This window comes from Geospiza fortis, unplaced genomic scaffold (genome assembly GCF_000277835.1).
Source record: "Geospiza fortis unplaced genomic scaffold, GeoFor_1.0 scaffold41, whole genome shotgun sequence".
NCBI lineage: Eukaryota > Metazoa > Chordata > Aves > Passeriformes > Thraupidae > Geospiza > Geospiza fortis.
In genome coordinates, this window is record NW_005054299.1 from 9771248 (window position 1) to 9792121 (window position 20874).

A 20874-nucleotide genomic window follows, 5' to 3' on the forward strand; every position below is an offset into this window, starting at 1 on the left:
TCCCTTGGTAAACACAGATTCAGAAAATATATGGCTACGTAGTAGATCTCTGGGCATTTTTGCTGCCAAGGGCAGGATGAAGTCCTGTTGTGTTGCTCTCCCCAACATGGATAGAGCAACACAACCTTTAAAAATCTTACCATGTTGTTCCACAAAGCACGTGCAGCCTGGGAATGAGTCTTTTGGCTGAAGTGGAAACAATCTGGGGCAAAATACGATTCATCTGGCCACCCCTCCTAGAAAACAAGATAGGTGCTGTTACAGAGGCAGCAAATATGAAACAAGCTGTGTATTCTGTCTTCTCTCTTCCAGTGAGATAACTCAGCTGACTTCTAAACAAAGTATCTGCAAAGGCCTCTGAGGCAAACAGAATTAAACCAGGCCAGGAAACATTAGTAACTCAGAACTAAGAAGCCTTTTAAAACTCTTTAATACACTATTCCCAAAGTAATAAGGAATACATTGTGTCTCTGAGTACAGAATGCCTGGGCAGAGATATCAGTTTCTTGATTTCCCCTGAGATTTACACATTAGTCCTTTGAAACATATGGGTTTTCATGACAAAGGTCATTTACCAAAGTACTGTAAAGGACTTGACGTATGGGGAATGTAGAGCAAGTGCTCTCTGATGAAGATTTTGACCTAAAATATCTACTTAATGGCTGTCCAATTGCAGTGCCCCAAATCAAGGTCTGTATTCCTGTTGCCCAGTATCTCCTATTCCATAAACATTTCATGCAATTTTAGATGGTAACTGAATATAATAATTAATTCTTATGTCAGGAAACTGCTAGCTACATTTACAGCTAAAACAATTTTGACAAGTCAGTGGCATTGCACCAGGTGTGGTTTTCTTGTTAGTTTTACCTGTGTTTTTGGCATTTCAATATTAGTCATAAATGGCTGCATAACCACTGTGAAATCATCCTTCGTGTCATACCTTCCACTCTCCACTAACCGGCGGGTTCCCTCCTAAAGAGCAAAAGAAAAGTTGTCATTGTTCCTTCTTCTCTGTTCCGCCCATCAAGCTGAGCACCTCACCCAGGGGCTGCCTCTCCCTCCTTTCCAGCTTGTACCAGGCATCCAACGCAGACACCTTTTTGAGACACCTATCCCAGGCTTCTTTACAGAGAGGCAGCCTGGGGATGCCTGCCTGACTGACAAGGACTGGCAGCCTGCTCAGGGATTAGCTTTTCTGTCAAAAATATGTCCTTCCAGAACCACCAAAGTGTTTTTGGTTTGGCTGACACACTGTGCCTGAAAACTTGTTCCTGAGTTAACATGTTGTTTGACTTAATGTGATTTTCAATAACATAACTGATCAAAAAATTCCTGTCTCTCTGACATATTCTACTTTCTATGGCTCTGTAACAATTATTCTTCTCATCTGTTTTGTTGGTTAAGTGAAAAAGAATTTTAAATCCTGATTTAAAGTAGGATCCTGATCCTACTTTTTTTAATCACAACTACAAATACATCATTAAAATAAGTGGAAACTGTCCCCCACTTTCAAATTAGCCCACCTGTGGTCCCTTGATCAACAGAAGGATGATATTAAACTTCTAACAAATGCAATGTGCCTTACCTGATACATTCTGTTAAAGTAGATCAACTTCTTTAACTCATTGGAATTGTTCTTAGGGTTTATGACACAAGGACACAGGATGCTGTGGGATAAGAGCATAGCACTGAGATTTGCTCTTCCTTTCCCCCCCTTGCTTCCAAGCTGATAAGCTGCAGGATTAAAAGCTCTGAGAGTGATTTCTTTGAAAGGCCATTGAATGAGAGCATTACCTCTCACCCCTGAATTTCTTCATAACCTCAATTCGTGAACAAAACCACAATTATTAGGGATAAATTAATGAACAGAAAGTGAGAAAAAGCTTCCATGCAAGCAAAAGCCACACTGTGTGCCCATGGCAAGGCTTCAGCAGCAGGAGTGATCTCTGTGAGGAGGGGCCAGGGCTGCCTGTTCTGGACACAGCTCCAGCAAACCAACCAAAGGGAATGGCTGAGCCCCTCAGCCAAGCTGGTGGTGTCTGTGAAAACCTATTTAAGAACAGGCAGAAAACACCAGAGAGAGAGAGAGGAGAGAACAACAGCAGGAACAAGGAAGAGGTGCTCCATGGCAGAACAGGCACTCCTGGAAGGGACAACAGCCAGTGGATGCACATGAGTGTAGGACTCATGTTGGAGCACAGGACAAGAGTGAGCAGGAAGGAGTGGCAGAGAGAGACCAGATCCAGACCCCAAACCACACCTGACTGAAGGGGCTGAGGGTACCCTGCAGCAGTAACGAGGGTGGGGGAGAGATGCTTGGAGAAAGGTTGAGCCTGAGAAGGAGGGAGGACAGGCACTTTAACTGTTCAACTTTGTTAATTCATTTTCCAATACCAGAATCAGTAATTAAATGTTTATGCTCATAGACAACAAACACAATTAAGTTCCCCAAATCAGGTCTGTTTTGCCTGCAATGATACTTGGTAGATGGCTTCCTGGTCTTTATTTTGATCCATGAATTTTCCTGCTCACAGTCCTTGTTTTCCCCCCATTGCTGGGGTGGGGTGAATGAGCAGCTGTGGGAGTGCTTGGCTGGCACCTGGGGCCAACCCACCCCAAAAAACTGTTCACAAGTACACTTGTGCAACATCCTTTGCTTCAGCAGAACTGTGCAAGCATCCTTCAAGATGGAGGATTTTTTTGCCACAAATTCATTCTAATCAGCTGAGAGAGTCAGAGGTTATAGTGTGTATCACAGCAAGGCTGGTAGAGCACCAAAACAACCACTAGGACTGATGCAGAATTCTCCATCCTTAGAGAGCCATTTTAACCTGAGACATTTTAAGATTCTGTGAACTCATGTTGGCCACCTTTATCCCTCCCCTGAGGTTTTGATCTTTCTAGCACATGGATATTTTTGGGATGTTCCATCTTCCTGGGCATGCCCCATCACTACTTCAGAAATCCAAATTAGAAGAAGGACTCTTTTCAAATATCCTGACAGTGTGACCACAGTAAAACATCCCTGAGAGACCTCTTAGAGAAATACCTCCTATAGAGATGCAGTTGATATATGTAAAATATGCACAGATCCCTACTGTGTCCCAGCTTGTCTTAATGGAGACCAACTAACAAAAGTTTTTACCTCCACAGTACATCTATATGAGAACAATACAAATCTAAATTGTGTTTTCAGAAGTTTCATAAACACATGTTAGGCAACATTAGTAGACACATATTCTCTTTAGGTTGTTTGCTACTCTCAGAATAAAAAGAAAAGGCTTTCAAGATCAAAATCCTCCTTAAGGTGGTTCTTCTACTCAGTAGAACAGCATTTGCTGTCCCACACTGGCTCTGCTTATCATCCTGTAAACTTGGCTTGCTGCCAGACGGGCAAATGTGAAATTCAGCATGGCATCTGAAATGATGTGGAAAGATCACAGCTATTGTGAGACAATCTAATCTTAAAGGCTTTACTAACTATCCTTGTCCAATGATTAGGGCTTTGAGATACCTGTGTACTCTAGCCAGTAACCTTTGTAAAAATAAATAAATACAATTTTTTTAAAGAACTACAACTGGCTATTGGGAGTACCAGCACCCCGAGTTTCAAACCCAATTTTCCACTGACAGCCACAAGAAAGCCACAGCAAGAGGGTTGCATCTCTTCTCTCCTGCAAAACCTGTGGCTGCCTACATTCACAGGACAAAGATATTCTCCCCATCTGTCCAGAAAAGCAGAGACTTGCTTTTCTGAAAACAAGCAAGTCCTGCCAGAAGCAGCTCCAGGGGACAATGCAGGACCCTATCTGAGTCACCAAAACTCCACTTAGGGTGCAGGCCTGCCACCTCAGTAGTGGACTAACACTGATCCGGAAAGGATTGTTGAGCCACAAAGCAATAGGTGGCACAATGAAGCATCCAAAACATCTACTTAGGACACTAATTAGAGATAAAACTAATCATCAGCAATGAGATTACAGAGACTGAAAATTGCAGAAGGGAGAGGGAGAGTTTTAAGTGCAGGAAAGTAAACCTGTAACTACAAACAGAAAACCTTGTATCTTACTGTCTTCTCTATTTTCACCAAAGAGTGCCCAGCTGACCTTTCTCTGCTCTGGCTTGAGCTCACTTGCAGGGTAAGTGTGGAGCCAAAAGCGGCACCTTCATAAGAAACAATAACACCAGGGCTCAGATACAGAGACAGCTTCTTCTAAGTGCTGTGCTGAAACCAAAATGTAGGGACAACCACAGAGAAAGATGTTTGGTGGTCTGAAATATTAGATCCTTTTCCCTTTAAGAAAATACTAGATCCTTTTCCCTTTAAGAAAAAACTGCAACAAAGATGTGTCAGCCCTCTGTGAACAAGAATGAAAGCTGTAACATGAATGATCTGCAGACCTCATGATCAGCTTTGGGCAGCTATTGTTCTTCGATTGATGCAGCTCCCGGAGCCTTGGAATGTAAAGCATCGTCACCAGGTTCACATATGCCCGTGGAACCTGCCAAGAGGACAAACAAATCCTTAGCAAACTCCTGGAGCACAGCAGAGTGTTGGTTTTGTCCCTACACAGCCACAGCAGACCTTTGTAGCAGCCTGCTGATTCAAGCATTGTGTATTATTTATGACAGAGGTGTTCAAAGTACTTTCTCAATAATTAATTCCCCACACAAGCAATACTAAATTACAGCCCCTGCCTGCACTGCCTAGTTCTATTCTAAATGTTGAAAGCTGGTCACTTGAAAATGATGGCTTCAAAAAGGTCCAAACAAGTTGTTATAGGTCTCGGCAAGACCCAGACACTTGCTAACTCTTCAAGTATTCTCATCATTCTTCATGTGGAATATCAGAATCTCTCTCTTAATGACCACAAAAATATACTTATTTGCAGTTTAAAGAACAAGCAAAGCATTTTCCAGTCAGTTAATAATGCTTGTTCTACATTGTTATAACATTTTTTGATATTATTTGTCCACAGCACATCAGCTAAAACTAAGAACATCATTATTGCTTTGGTAAAAAGTTTCACCAGCTCTTTTTGCCTTTCACAAAGATTTTCCTGTAAGCAAACACCTCTGGATACAGTAGTACTCTGCAGATGAAAGCAAGGAAATAAATTCTTAATCAATTATTAGTGACTTCTTTACAAACAGAACAGAAAATCCCTGCTCCAACATACTAGAAAAGTTTGTTTTACCTCTTTGTGAAGTAAGTCCAAAGCTATTTGTATATTGTAGGTGTAATTTTCAGGAGAATAGTGTACCTGTTAAAGCAAGAGGGTTGAATTTTATTATTAGTTTACTCAGGCAGGGACAAGAATGACTAGCTTGAGTGTCTCGCAGTAGTGTTTATGTTTCTAACTTTTGGGTCAAAAGTAACAGAGTCATAGGCAAAACGGTCCTGTCTCTGCTTTTCTTCCTTCCCATCACAGCTATCTCACTGGTAAGGAAAGAACTAGCAGCTCCTGGATACCAGTGAGGATGAAAATTCACAGGGTATTATCAGACATCACAACATCCTCAATTCCTAGGCTTGCTTGCGCTGGTCTTAAAAGCTCAGCTAACAACTCATTAACAGGGGCCATATATGGGAGAGAATAATTTGTGTAAAAGTAAGCTAATTTCTGCTGTATGGAATATTAGAACATGTCTCCTATATGCTCCTTGCCTGCCACAAATAATAACTGGCAAAACTTATGTGTTTAGCCGGGAATGAAATCACTTCATACGCTCGTCTTTCAGTGCTAAAATTTCCTTGGTCCATTTTAATGGTTTAAACACTCTAATTTCATTGTCTTAAGTAATCCAACACTTATTTTTTCACTTGTGGGACTACAACAGTCACATAAACTTTCTTACGAGAAATGCCTGTCTTATTTTCAGCCTTTTTTCTCTGTCATTCAATTTCATGCAGAAGTTGATTGAGAGCCCCATTTGCCTACTCTATAGAAGCAGACAGCTCAGATCCCTTATTCATTTCCTAAGTCACAGCTCACCAAGAGTGCTGTGGTTGGTACTATTTGTACTTGTGCCACACAAAGATTGCTGTGATCCTTGGATGCACACATGCTCTCTCCTTGCCACCCACCCCAGTCATGTGAACAGGCACTTCGTGTTTGGGTTGACAGCAGGAGGTAGGAATGCTTAATTTGCTCTTTCCTTGTTTTATAACCATCTTACTATGCTGCTTTGCTGTTCTTCCTCATCCAAAATTAATCATGAAGGATGACAAGCACATGCTCAACTGCTGGTGAGTAGGTAACCCTCATCACTAAGTGAGAAGTCTGCCACAGCCTTTCACCTCCCCTGCAATCACACGTACCAAAGGCTATATATATGTATGGCTTTATATATATATATAGATATAGATATATACACTACATTACATATAATTGAATTAGAATGAGCTGTGCTTAGAACTTTTCCCATAGCACAGAAAAAAATATTGAGAGTACCAAGTAAGACTAAAGAGTGGGACAAAGCAAAGAGGAGAAAAACACTTGGCATTTTATCTACAGGAGGTAAAGTCGCTATGCAACAAAAAGTTATCCTAGTTAGCAGCAAAAAAGTCTCAACAATTATGTAATTTACAGGTGTTCTAAAGGTATCTCTAACACTATGCACTATGCTGAGCCACCTGAAGGTCTCAGTACAGAGAGTAAGACCAATGCTACTTTGGTCCCACCCACCGAGTTCCTCCCTCTTACCCCCTGCAATGCATAAAGACCTCGTGGCTCGAGTGGCCCAGCTCCTGCTGCAGGGAACTTACTGGATTCTCGCAGACTTTGCAGAGGTCATTTCCTCCTATGAAAAGTGTTATGAGCTTCCAGTCATTCTGGAAATCTATTTTCTACACAGAGAAGGAGATGGAACAGAAGTTTTTAAGTAAAAAAAGAAAAGGAGGGAGATGCCAGCAACATACTAAACACAAATTTCCCATTTCTCGGAGTGGCTGTCATTCCCTAGGCATCCACAACAAAAACAAGTTTGTAGTCATGACTGAAGATGTAGAAGCTGTTGTGATCTAAATCAGAATTACAATATCAATGGCATCAAATTATTTGCTTCAGTAAACCGTTGCTCAAAATCTATCTGTATGCTTTTCTTAGTAATATCTTGTGCATACAGGGTGACTCTTCCTGCAGTCCTAGAAATATATCTTCATGCAAAAATTATGGTATGTGTTTTACTGTGTGATAAATAATGCAGCTATCCTGCTGGTAAACCCTGGGGGACAACACATTTCAGACTTGCTGACAGATAAACTGCAAAGAACAGTGGGGCAATATTAACTCTATCTAACAATAATGGCAAAATATTGCAGCACTTTTTGTTTCTGCAAGGATTTTGCAAAGGGATAGCCAGCTAAATCAAGGTAATTATGCTACAGTAAATAAACACCTTCTTAGCTTTGAGAAAGGTTCAAACATGCTTAGTAGCATGTCGTGGATGTTGTGCTCAATATTCTAATGCTTTAATTTCAGTGCAAAGCAACAGTAAGAAAAGCACCAATAGTGCATCAGCCTCCAGTGGTTTAAAAACATCTTTCTTCAGAGGCTGGAGGCAACATATCCGTGCTAGTAAACACACTGTTCAGTAGTTTGGTCTCAAAATGTAAAAAAAAAAATCAAAAAGAGGGAGAAACTCCCTTCTGCACTCAACAAATGTTTTAAAAAGTGGGAGTAAAAAAGATCTCTTAAAGATATATGATCTCCACCATGAGCAGGCTTTCTCATCAGAAGGAACTTCACTAGTTATATAAAAACAATTATTACCTAAATAAAAGATATTTCCATACATTTCTGTTAACATTCTCAGGGCAATAAATTTGGCAGAGTAGCGCTTAGAAACTTTGAATGAAAACCATCCAACCGTTCATTGTTAGTTGCTGCTCCTTTTAATCTCATATCAGATGGAAATCTTGTTTACAAGAAAGTGAACCAAGAAGGAAAGTACTGCAAATATTTTTGCCAATATGTACACACCAGAGTATTTACACTAAACATGCGCACAGATACCTTGAAGGCTTTTTGGCTGCTTTCCAGCTGCACCATTGGAAAGCCAAACTATTATAGTGTAACTTAGGTCACTAATTGCATAGCACATTTGTCAAATTACAAATAGCAAACATTCAAAGCACGAGCTGAGGTGAGAAATATGCAAGCAATCCTCAACCTAATGTGTATTTTACAGACCATTAATCAAATAACTCATAACAATGAATGTGTATCTCAAAAATCAGCTGCTGACTAGATGATAGAAGGGACTAATTTGTTTTTTCAGAAAACAAGTCCCTTCCTCACATCACATGCTCACTCCACACAATTTGCTACTTGAAAAGCTTGCCCTCAACATCCTAGCATGTACCATTTTTTCTGGAGAAACCACCCGCTTACAAGATAATTAATAGCACCACAGCAAAATCCTCACAGAGAAAGGGTTCTGTTATCTTACAGGGTGACACGGGTTGGAAGCAGAAGCAACAGCACTGCATTTACAGCCACTTCCAGTAAAAATGATGAAAAGGTTACAATTATCTGGGTTTGATAGTAGCTATCATATACTGGCACAAATTCATTTAAGATTAAGCTATAGATTATTTTGTGCTGAACTCACACTCTGCACTGGGAAGTTTCATGCTGTAGAAACTAATGATGCTATATCACTTCATTCTAAAGATATTCATGACATTTTGAACTCACAGAATCATTCTTCATGCGGTCCACCAGTCTCCTAACCTGTTCAGGAACATCCCTAAAAATAAAAGAAAAATAAAATCATAAAATACATTAATAAAAATTTAAAGAAAGAATCCTGCATAGATAACAAGGCAAAGAGGAAAGCTGACTAATGGACATTAAAAACCAAAAAACTCCAAAGAAAGTCCAATTGTCATTGAATGGAATATATAATATAGCCAACAAAGGATATGTTTTGAGACAGTGATGGAAAAAGAAAAAAGAGAAAATAATTAGCATCCAACAGGCATTGGGCTACTTTGCAAATGCTGCATAGTTACTCTTTTACCAACTATATAGAAAATGCACTTTTCCCACCATCAGACAGACGCTATCAATAGACATAGCTCAGAAGCGTCTGTGCTCATACCAGTGTTATTATACAGCCTCAAGGCACTGAAGTAGGTCTCACAACAACAGTTACCAGTGGAAAAAAATAGGATATGAAGTGCACTGAAGAGGGTGCATAGTGATCTCTAGTTAATTCCCAGCTATGGCAGACCAGGAATCAAACAATCCACAACTTTCTCAGTCTCTACACAAACTCTTTGTCCTGATGGCAAGAGGGTTTGAATATACCTCCTATAAAGTGGAGATATCTTTTGTCTGACTCACAACAGGACAGCTTTCTGAGCAGCGCCCGTAAAATGCTGTGGCTTTCTTGGCTGAAAATAACAGAGAAAGTATTGCTTTTGTTGCTAATTTATTTGCAGTGTTTCTAATCCTTGTCAAAGTCCTCATCACATTTCTTCGCCTTCATGCCAAAGTTAGGATTAAAAAATATTTGCCTATTAGATTTACTGTGCTCCTGCCAAAGTCCAGAGTTGGGGTCTTTTTTAGTCACAAGGAATTTTACAGAAAAAAATCAAATTCCTGTTAAAATTAAAAGTTTTCTCTTACTCTGCACAAGCTCCGGCCACAGCTTGGTTTAATGAGGCATTTTTTGAATTCTGTGTTCCAGTGCCAATGGAATACCCTACCAAGGATGGGTTGAACTCACGAAGAATATCTGCAGAAAGAGACAGAACCCTGAAATATTGTTTCCTGCAGCAGGTAACAAATGAGACAATAAAGGTTAGATTTTAGTAAAAGACCATTAAAAAGCTTTAGGAGATAGCTATTAAAAAAAAATTCAACCTTTAAGTATAATAAACATGGAGATTCATCACCATACAACCATTTCCCTGTCTTCAAGATTTCTGAATTTCATGAATTCAGATATCTCATGACCTAACACAACCATCTTGGCTAGCAATGCCATTTTGCCTGGCAAGCAAGGCTGGGTAACCGTATACTCAGGCAGGAGAACCTCATGTCATCATGCTCTAACTGCAGACAGGTTGGAATCAAATCCTTTAGCCTGATGGCCCCAGATGTATTAACCCCAAAGACCCCAGATTCCCTTCTAGATCTTAGGTTACAAACCAGCCTTACAAACACCTCAGATCTAAAATGTCCTGACCTTTAAAAAGCATGCAAAATCTTATCTTGTAATGTGATTCTGCCCCTGCCTAAAACAACTTTCCCATATAGTCAAAATAGTTTCTTTAGGCTATGAGCTAAGACCTTTGATTCATCTGTGACCAAACACATTGTAGACAGAAGTATAACCAACAGAAGAATACTGAAACAACAAAAAGCTAGGAATTACAAAACACATAGTTAAGTCATGCACAGCATATTACAGCCTGGCTGCTAAGCAACTTTTACTCAGCAGTGGACATTAAACCCAAAGGGATTGCTTGTGTCACACTACCAATTTTAACCCTTTTCTCCTGTCTCCTTTTAGGTATTTGAATAAAAAACAGCACCACATATTTATCAAATTTACAGAAAAAGCCACTTACTTGGTAGTGTCGTAACTGTGCTTATGTTTTCATTTCCTCCAACACTGTTAAGAAGAAAGAACAGAGAAAAAGGTTGGTAAGGTCCGATGGGCTCGGCAAGGCAATGGACAAGGTAGGAGAGTGCCCCCTTTTGGGGTTACTGCACAGGTACAGAGCCTGCTGCTGGCTCTGCTGAGCCCACCGCGCCCTGGGTGCCCGTCCCCAAATCAGAGACACTCAGCTCCAGCAGTACAGTCATACTAGAAGCCCTGTACAGGCAGCTCTCCTTTCAACTCTTTCATGTGTTTTGGCATATTTTTTAACCCAGCTGAAAGAAATGTGATTTTTTCAAGGCTGCCACCTTTGCTACAGTTGCACACATTAAAATGTTTATAGCTTCCATTTTTAGTTCACATATCTAACCAAAATAGAAAGTTCTAAAAGCATATACTTCAGAGTGATAAGTAAAATCAATACCTTTGCCTTTCCCCATTGCCTTCCCCCCGCTCACATTTCACTCAACTGGAAGAATACTTCTAGACTGGTGAAATTCACCATTATGTCCGTGTGCTCTTTATTCTCCTTCATGCTGAAAAAAATTTCTGGCATACTTGTTGCAAAAAAAAAACCTCAATGGATTTCTGTTAAAGATCAAAATATAAAATGTTTGACTTAGAACATCTCTATAGTGACCCTTTAATCTGGAACAGATTTGAAGTGCAAATGGAAGTGCTTGAGGCCAAGCTAGATGGTGGCACCCTGGTCTAGTGAAAAGTGGCACTGCCCATGGCATGGGGGTTGGAACCAGATGATCTTAAGGTACCTTCTAACCCAGACCATCCTATGATTCTGTGAATGTGTTTAAACTTCTTCTAAAGTTGCAGTGATTGGTAAAAAAAGATGAACAGAAGATCAGCCTGACAAGATTGGTATTAAATGATACAGTTGCAGATTCACAAGTGAGCATGACTGCCTTTCTCCAGAGTCTTTTGGTGTGTCTAACAACATGCATATGTAAAAGCTTGTATTGACTCATAATTGATAAACTGTGCTCCATGATGTAAGCAATACTGGGAAAGGATCAAGGAAAGAGATACTGCATATGAAACAACAGCAGAAAAGATTTTTTGTAGACCACCTCTTGGGTGGCTGGTTGATAATTGCTGCCCCGAGATGCGTAGGATGTCTCTGCTTCGATCCGTGCAACTGAAGAACAAGTCTGGACTGTTCACTTTTCGGTCTTGAGGTTGTTTATTCTTATCTATAAAATTTTCTTTCTGCCCAGCCAAGGTCTGCTCAGCAGGGCAGCCACAGCACTCTGACCACCCCTGAGGCGGTGTTGTCTTTTTATACTTATACTATATAACATATTTACACTTAATTCCCTATACCTATCACCAATGTTAGACAGTGCACTTCTACTCTACACCAATCCGAAAGTGTCAACATCACTGCAGAAAATGGAGACAAGAAGAAGAAGAAAGGCTAGACATGCCCAAGTTCCTCCATCTTGTCCCCATAACCCCCATACCAAAAATCCTAAAATCTACATTTTCACCCTGTGATAATTTTATTATTATACTATTCAAACCTCTGTGACTTCCAGGTCCTCATATAAAGCTGGCAACTTGCTCCAGGGGTCAAAAATCAAATCCCCAGCTGTTTTGGGCTGCGTGCCAGGGTCTCCGAGCCCCCCGGCGGGGTCCTCGGCAACTCTGGACACCCGGAGGGATGTACCGAGTTCCAACAACCACCAATTTTAAATAAGACAGATGGGTGATGTGGGCCACAACTGGGCAAGAACAGACAGGGTACAGAAAGAGCAGGGACAGAAATGCAGAATGAGCAAGTGATGCAATGGCAATGGAGTTTAGAAGACCATGTTCCAGGGTCTCCTACAACTATGAGATTGAAAAAGAACTTAACAAGGACCCCATTTTTCCGTGTACCCAGGTCTGTTCCAGCCATGCTACATTGTACTCTAGATAACCACTAGTTGGAGTATTTTTTATCATGAGTAATATATAACCATTTTTTATCATGAGCAATAGTACAACCATGTGCTGTCATGCAAAACGTGACATCAAATCCAGTTTGCACAAGCCTTCATTTGCTACAAAACCAACTATATTGATCAAAACTGGAGAAAATGGATTCCCTCCCATGGAGGGGAAGATTTCTGGGACTCACCTCCAAGAAAGACCTCGGTACTGAGTCAGGACATCCAGAACATCATGGGGTCTGGATCCTGCCCCATTAGCTGCCTGGAGGAAGAAGAGTTCACCTTCAGAAAATAAGCATTGCTACAGTAACTATTTCTCTGACTGATCCTACTGAGAATAACTTAAAAGCATATTAATGAAGCAATCTACGTCATCTTCCCAAAATAGAACAGATTCCTGTTCTCAAGAAGTTCAAAGGCTGAAGGTATTTTAACTCCACTCCAGTGAGTTACCCTCTTCTATCAACTTCATGATTAGATCAAGTGGGGGAAAATTACTTGAGAATGTTCAAAATACTAATATAATTTAAATTTACATAAGGAATAAATATGACAGCAGTTGTTCTGAATTAATAATTTATTATAATGTTCCTCACATTAAAAAGTTGTACAGTGATTTTATGTCTTTCCCAGTTTCTCCAAGGAAAAAAACTACAAGGATTTAATGTGATAATTAGCACAGAACATGTAGGAAACATGAATTATTATATGAGCAGTAAAGCAGTCACCACTGATTGGAGAATCACAACCAGTCTAGGGGTAATGAGCTTACATAGTGTAAGGAATAGTGTTAAAATAAAAAAATCTCAAGGCAAGTTCCACTCGACACACCTGATGTTCTATTGCAATTTTAATCATATATTTAGTTAGTATGAATCACTATGGCTTTATAGGCTTTCGTATTATCATATACATATTGTTCATATTATATAGATACACAGATATACACCATCAGATGCAGAACTTTTTTTTCTTCAAGTTGCTCACTAATAGCTTTGAGGGTCAATACCTGGGGAGCTGCCGAAAAATCAAAAGAAATTGTAAAGAAAAGCAATTGTTGCAAGTCCACTCCAGCAAAATAGCTTTGCTGCTACAAAATCTAATCTTACACTTCTTCCTTGTGTGACACTTGTGGACTTCAAATGGGAACTTTGCACTCAGATTAGATTCATGATCTGATTATCAATCAGCCAAGGTGGAGTATGGAAAAAAATATGAAAAACATGTTTGGCTCAATAGGGCATGGTATGTATACCATTTCCCAGGTTAAAAAATCAGAAATTTTTCATTGCAATGGCTATCTAGTGATCTTTACTTACTGTGAGTGAATCTCCCACGGCAGCAATCACTCGAATATCTGCTGGTTTCAAATTATGAACTAAAAAAAAACAAAAACAAAGGTAGTGTAAGGGAAAGAACAAAAGAAAACTACAAATTTTGAAGGTTATTAAATGTTTTCCTCAGAATAAGCATAATAAATCATTGCAAAGACAGTATTTTTAATATTCATGACAGCATCAGTTGAGAATGGCAGAGACTGATAGGCATCAAATCACAAATTATTATGGGTACCATAGCTGGGCAGTAGCTACAGTGACAAAGGACACAGCAAGATTCCAGTCTTGCATTTGTTCTTCCTCAAATTTCTTTTAACTAGTGAAAATGACTGAAAAGCAGGCACAGCTCTGGTGCCAGCACAGAGTGGATATTTAGAACCATCATAGATTCTGAGGAACAACAAAACCTACCCAAGGAACTCCATGTGGGTTTTTGCACCTCAGACTCATTAACAAGAGCCCCCTACAGTTTTTTTTCCCCTGGAAATGAAGGACCTGACTGCCTCATATCTTTTCCACTGTCACTTCTTTGTTTGTGCATGGAAGATGCAGCTGCATAAACTCTCATCACCATTGAGGTAGTGAACTTGCATGTTGCTATACAACCACTCACATTGTTCCGAAAAGACTCTTAAAAACCACAGTCAACAAAGTGTACTTCTGCAAAGAAAAGAGTACCTCCCCTGAGTAAACCCAGTTCTGTTCTCCTTGTGTCATCAAATGAAGTGGCTCTATGACAAAAAGGCATAGTACTGTACCTGAAACTGGAACTGTATCAGAGGGATCCCGGTCAGGACAGGGAATATTTGTTCCATAACTCCTTTCCTGCAAAGACAGGGCAAGACTTCACATCAGTCTCACTCTATTCTGGTCATGGTAAACTATTTACATCTCAGAGTATTAGATTAATGGAATTCCCACATACTTTGTATACAACTAGCCAGCTCAGTCTGCTCTCAGTCTGTGCCTTTTGAAGGCAGACGCAAACTCAGCCTGCTCAGAAGTCGTGCAGCCTTATGAGTGCAGCACAACTCTTACCTACCAGTGGGGCCAGTTGTTTTAGACTCTAAGCCATGTTGCTCTCAGCTATGTAACATTTGGTGTGCCCATACCCTGAATATCTTTTGCAAGAAACTGTTTGAACATCCCTGAAATATCCTAGCACAAAACCATACCACTTTCAGCAGGCCATGAGCCTGCCTTCTGTGTATGCAGTCCTGTATGTGCAGCCAGGAGTCTGCCCTCCTGGCTCTTTTGGGTTGTAGCCTACTGACAGAAATACCCCCAAAGTCTACTGTTAGTGAAGGGCTGACCATCAATATACCAGGGCAAACCATCACACAAGACTCAAAGATGTGTTTTGGCTCCAAATCTCTCTACAGTATTCCTTAAGTAGGCTAACTTGCCTAAGGAAATGATACTTGTATGTCTTGTTGCATTTTTCTGGATTGGGTTTTTAATTTTTAATTTAAAAACCCAACAAAACAACCACAAACATAACATAGTATTGCTTCTTACGCCCTTAACACCTCCAACACTACAGCTATTTCCAAAAATCAGAGTGGTAGGTACCCTTGCCTCATGGCAAGGTCTGTACACCCCAAGTAACCAACAAACAGATAGCACTATATTAAAATGTGAACAGAAATGCATCTTACAACTCCAGTTACAAACAGGCCATTTTGTCTAAATGGTCTAGGCACTGTGTTCTGAGGCATGAAAATGAACATTAGCAACTCTGTTCCTGCTTGGGAACACCAAGTTCTGCTCAAAATCAGAGTACTCTGACTTAAAAACACAATCATGGGTCCTTTTCTCCACACATCTAATCTGAAAGTATCTCATAAAAAAAAAATAAATGAAAAAACAACCATATTCTTCAGTTTTATTATGGCAATGAACAAGACTAAATCAGACCTAAATCTAGTTTCTTCCATAGTAGGACAAAATAGCCCCACTTTCACTATCTTCTTATCCCAGGGAAAATAACATTTTTATCCAGATGTTTAACACAGGCTCTTAACCATTGAAGGCAAGACTCACTTTAGGCTAGCTGAACACACCTACCTTACCCACCCTCTAAAGAACGCACCAAGGAGAGAATTTGCTATTAAGCACCTGACTATTTAGTGAAGCACAGAAGTAAAGAGCTGGAGTTTTGCATTTAGTTTTCCCAGGTAGCACTGTTTATTTAGGCTACAAGACACTCTTACCCACCTGCCCCACTCCCTGGAATACACCCAGTCCATTGATGCAAACAGTCCTACTATACCTGAGGTGTTTCTCTGCGGTTTGATGTCCTCAGGGAAGATGAGTAGTTACTATTTCTATATGTAAACAAGTATGGATTTTCCTGCAGAGTGAAGAGAGCATGTTTACAAAGCTAGTGGAAACACATCAGCTGACGTTAAAGTCTTCTGGCTACATTTTCCGAGAGAAAAAAATCTTTACAGTATTAATTTCTGAATGAACATTGTATTAGTGAAGTAAACCAGGTTAGACCGGAAAGTTAAGCCCTGGTCTGAAGCCATGTTCTAGATATGCTCTAGGCACAGCACCACCTCCTGCCTTAAACCTAACATCAAACAAACCATAAAATTCTATGTCTTTGATATTTTAATTGATGCTCAGAAGCTTTTGGATGCCAGTAATATTTTATCACTATCAAATTATTGAAGTCAGAGCTTACATGCAAAAGCATACAAGAACCTGTACTTTGAACATGAGATGCTCCAATCCTGACTACTGACAGCTCCAGGGACTAAATCAGTAAAATGTGGCAGCAGAGGCAAATCACAGAAAAGCGAGATTATATAAAATATATGGATCCAATTTTATTGGTGACACAGATTTGAATATTGATAACACACATCATACCTGCAATGAATAAATTCAGATTACCTAGATATACTTTTGGCCAAAAAAAAAAATCTGACAGAGATGATTTAACTAAATTTAGTCAAAAGTTCTTTTTTTTCAGCATTTCATCTATAGAAAATAAAGACTCTGTGTCACTGAACTTTAGGAACAGTCCGTTTTTAACAGCGCAGTAACTTGGGCAAGCGCACATTCCCAAAAACTTCAGAAAACAACAACAGTACTTGAAAATTTGGAAATTCTGCAAAGACTAAATAAAATCACAGAATAACAAGGAAGCCCTTTTACCTGAGATGGACATTGGACAACTTTTGTGGCACCATAAGGCTGCTTCTGTCCAACTGGCTGCATCTGGAAAGAGAGAGAACAGAGGAATTGTACACATACTGTGTGGGGGAAGGAAGGGAGAGCAACAGCAATGCAAAGGCTCTAGTGCCTGAAGTTTTCTATCAGGATCATATACATATATCTAAATATATATATTTAAAAATTTCTTTTGCTTATTATAAATATTTATCTACGCATAATATACCACATGTATACCTACAAAAGCAAGGAACTGAAAACAAGTCCTCTCACGTGAGCAGACTGTCTTCCCATCATGACTAAAACTTCCATCCAAACATTTTGGCTTTTGGGAATGCTGACTCTATAAGTGTTGATTGTTTATCCTACCTTTCAGAACTGTTTCATTATCTACACTCTCACACGTGTTAGGCAACACCAAAAGGTGCTTTCCCATTCCATACAGAGACTTAATAATGTTTATGTTTGTTGGCCTTCTTGAAACAAGATGGAGAGGAGTTTATTGTAAGGAAGAATTATGGAATTATTCAGAAAATAGTGACAGCACAAAGGGACAAATACCAAAAATAATCACTTCACCTGTTCAGGCAGCTTGCTGAGTGCTAATTAAATTGCAATCACACACAGAGGAATTGGCTGAGGGTTTAGATCCCTCAGTGCATGTCTGCTCAGCTTGGCACCAGCAGCTGCCAGGACCAGCAGCCTGCACAAGAAACAGGATGCAAGGGACTGGAAAATACAACAGCAGCAGGCTTGATGTGACCAATACATTCTGTGCAGGAATGCTATATTCTATTTTGATTCTTCCATCAATAAAAATAATGGGAAAATTCAGAGAAATAGAGAAGAGGCTTACAGAGCTTATATTCTTTGAGAGAAACATTTGAACAGTCTGCTTTTTTGGGGGGGGCAGGCAGGGGGCAATAAAACTAATTTCCCTGAAATGTGCAAAATAATTTACGTGCAAAAATAAAAAAATGAAGCTCAGAGAAAAGACACATTGGGATACTTTCCCATCCTCCTAGGAAGAAAAAGTAGCTATTTAGTCCCATTCTTAAAAGAAAATGCACTTCCAACACTGAATCATCCCACAAAACATGGGATACATACAATACAGTGTTTCTTGACTAGAAATTAAGTTCAAACAGGTATTAGACACTTGCATGTGTTGGGAGTTGGGTGACAAGAACAAATTTCTCCAGAAGGCAGTAAGTTCCAGCTGGCTCAGACACACTGCTCTCCCAGCACAGACTGACAGCTCCCATGCAGCTCAGCTGCACGGTCCTGGTCAGGGAATGGGGCAACAGGGCTGTATTGTGGCCACCAACCCTCCCCTGAATTCTGGCACATCTGTCATGCAGGCACTCAGTGTGTGGGTCTGCTCTGGTACTCAGCAGGTTCTCACAAACCCCTGAACACAGAACAGAGAGGCACAGGCAGCCTCCTACCATGCTGTTCACTTTTGGGTTCTTGCCTGGTTTACTTTCTCTTTTGGCTGCAGGATAGGCTTGGGTTTTGTTTCCATAACACAAAAAAGTGCCAAAAGACAAGAAACTCTTACTCTTATGAAGTTCTTTACATACATGAATGGGGCTTTGCCCTCAGATATATGTCCAGAGGTAAAATTGAATAATTTTGGCAATGCCTATGATCAGGCTCTCTGTGGAAAACATCAAAGCTGTCCAACTACACAGCCGACCTCTCTCAGCTTTTCCAATGTCATTTATCTGACTGTTCTCTGCTTAGCATATGAATTGCATTGGTCCTAGAGAGTTAGAACAGTTTTGGTCAAATATCCAGCCCTGCCTAGGACCAAGCCTTTAGAACATGATGGCTCAGCTCCTCCTCAGTCAGGCTGAAGTGCAGCCCTAAGGCCAATTGCCACTAGATTTTCAAGGTTTTGCCCTTTGGCCAATAAGCAGGCAATTATTCCAGGAAAGAGGCTGGTACCAAGCCGCAAAACAAGGTCTTGACAGCCTGGCAGAGAGCAAGAGAAGGTAAACCTCTGAATGCAGTTTCATTCTGCTATGTTTCCAGGTCCACAAGTCATGATTCTTGATTTTCTAACAGCTCCCAAGACTGTGTTATGGGTTTTTTTTTAATTTTTAAAGAAGTCAGCCTAAACTGTTGGCTAGATTTACCAGCAGAACTGGAGAGTCCTTTATCAGGCGAGGACACCTGCTAGTGCTTTTTATGCTGAACGCATCTTTCATATCTTCTTTTACATCACGGCAGAACACAGGCAGACAAGGCAATCACAGGCAGACAAAGAAGCAACCCTGAAAGGCTCCTTTCTGATGATTGCTACTGTACTCTGAAAAGTCCACTTAATCAAAGAGAAGTCAGGAAAAGAGATGGCAAAATGAGTTGAGGGAATTGTTACCACACAGTCTTCCTTCAAACCAGTGGCAAAATGTGGGTTTGCTACATTTTGCTCCTCCTCCAGTTCACCTAGGCTGTCCTCTCACTAGCGGAATCACCTCACACTGAGAAAAAACACTGAAATAAAGCAAAGCAGGTATTTGTCTCCCTTATGACAGTTCTGGTGGCTCCACAGCATGCTCACTGCCCAAGTCTGGATAACTGGCCCTGATGCAGCCAGCCTTAAAAGCACAGCTTCGTCTTGCTTACGGTTTTTCATCTCTGCTATTTTCACAAAATGCTCCTGGGCAATCAGAGCGACAAGAATAGAGTAACATGCCACAGAATGGGTTGCTAAAGGACGGAGCAGAGAAGAACAAATAGTCTTTGCAGAAAAGGATTACAGACAGAAAAATGAAACAGAGGGCATCTCTTTTATGATGGAAGAACTGAGGTAGGAACTGTGATGTCATCACAAGGAATATCACAGATAACAGCAAAGGAGATAAACTGACCCAGCACGGCTGTTCAAGGTTACCACTGCAATAGGTTATCAACTTTTGATTCCTTGGCTCCTACTAACTTAAACTAAAAGATAACATATTTTATTAAAGTGACTGTACTATTCTTGTAGATACATCATCAGGTGATGATAGAAGCCTCTAATAGAAGCCTCTTCCTGCAAATTCTGCTTCTTTAAATGATATGGGCTACAATAGCATTATTGCTGCTTGAAGTAGCATAAAAGAAAACAGTTGGATAGGACATCCAACTCTAGAGGACATAACAAGAGCTCCTCAAGGTTGTCTATCCCCTTTTCACTATGAGCAACAGCAGCACAAAGATGATGGTGAAGGAGGAGACAGCAGTATAAGACTCATCAGTACAGCATGGTGGGGGATGCAGGATAGAGGACAGAGTATAATTGCTGTAATTTTAGATTAGGACAAGCCTCAGTCATCCTGTGCTGTGCTGTCAAAGAAGTAAGATTAGCAAAACCAGGATCTGTCACAGCTCATTTATTCCATGAGGCTTTCCAAAGGGCTACTTTGAAAACCTTTTTAAAAAGTTCTTAGTAGAAAGTACCAGCAGAGTGAGATTTGTCTTGTACGTGTAGGTCATTTAGCATTATTCAAGAGCTGCCTCCCTGCACAGCTGAGGATAGCAGTCATGGGATAGTTTTTGTAATTTTTTAATTCTTCCTTCCCCTGACTCTTTGCTACTCAAAGCCTGGCTCATACAGGGTTGCTACTAGTCATCCAGACCAAGTTCAGCAAGAAACAGTCTCTGTAGTACTGCTTACCATGTTGTTCCAGAGGCCCACAGCCATGAAAATGCAATCTTCCAGAATCTCTACTTGTGTCTTTGATGTGGTAATCAAATCATCCTTGCCCTGAAAGAGAAAGTACCTTGAGCATCATAAAATA

At 40.3% G+C, this 20874-nt stretch overlaps 1 protein-coding gene across 1 annotated transcript in view; it reads right to left on the bottom strand.

The window, feature by feature from the left end:
* PLB1 (phospholipase B1) overlaps positions 1 to 20874 on the bottom strand; it is a 77527-nt gene that overhangs the window by 39980 nt on the left and 16673 nt on the right. Inside the window, exons 15-29 of the mRNA XM_014308777.2 lie at positions 20751 to 20840; positions 17069 to 17131; positions 16176 to 16256; positions 14662 to 14728; positions 13886 to 13944; positions 12755 to 12828; positions 10586 to 10629; positions 9639 to 9747; positions 8703 to 8754; positions 6770 to 6850; positions 5199 to 5264; positions 4402 to 4502; positions 1586 to 1667; positions 868 to 972; positions 141 to 236 (exon numbers count right to left, since the gene is read on the bottom strand). Coding sequence (XP_014164252.2) covers positions 141 to 236; positions 868 to 972; positions 1586 to 1667; positions 4402 to 4502; positions 5199 to 5264; positions 6770 to 6850; positions 8703 to 8754; positions 9639 to 9747; positions 10586 to 10629; positions 12755 to 12828; positions 13886 to 13944; positions 14662 to 14728; positions 16176 to 16256; positions 17069 to 17131; positions 20751 to 20840 — 1170 coding nt within the window. The remainder of the gene's footprint in view (positions 1 to 140; positions 237 to 867; positions 973 to 1585; positions 1668 to 4401; positions 4503 to 5198; positions 5265 to 6769; positions 6851 to 8702; positions 8755 to 9638; positions 9748 to 10585; positions 10630 to 12754; positions 12829 to 13885; positions 13945 to 14661; positions 14729 to 16175; positions 16257 to 17068; positions 17132 to 20750; positions 20841 to 20874) is intronic.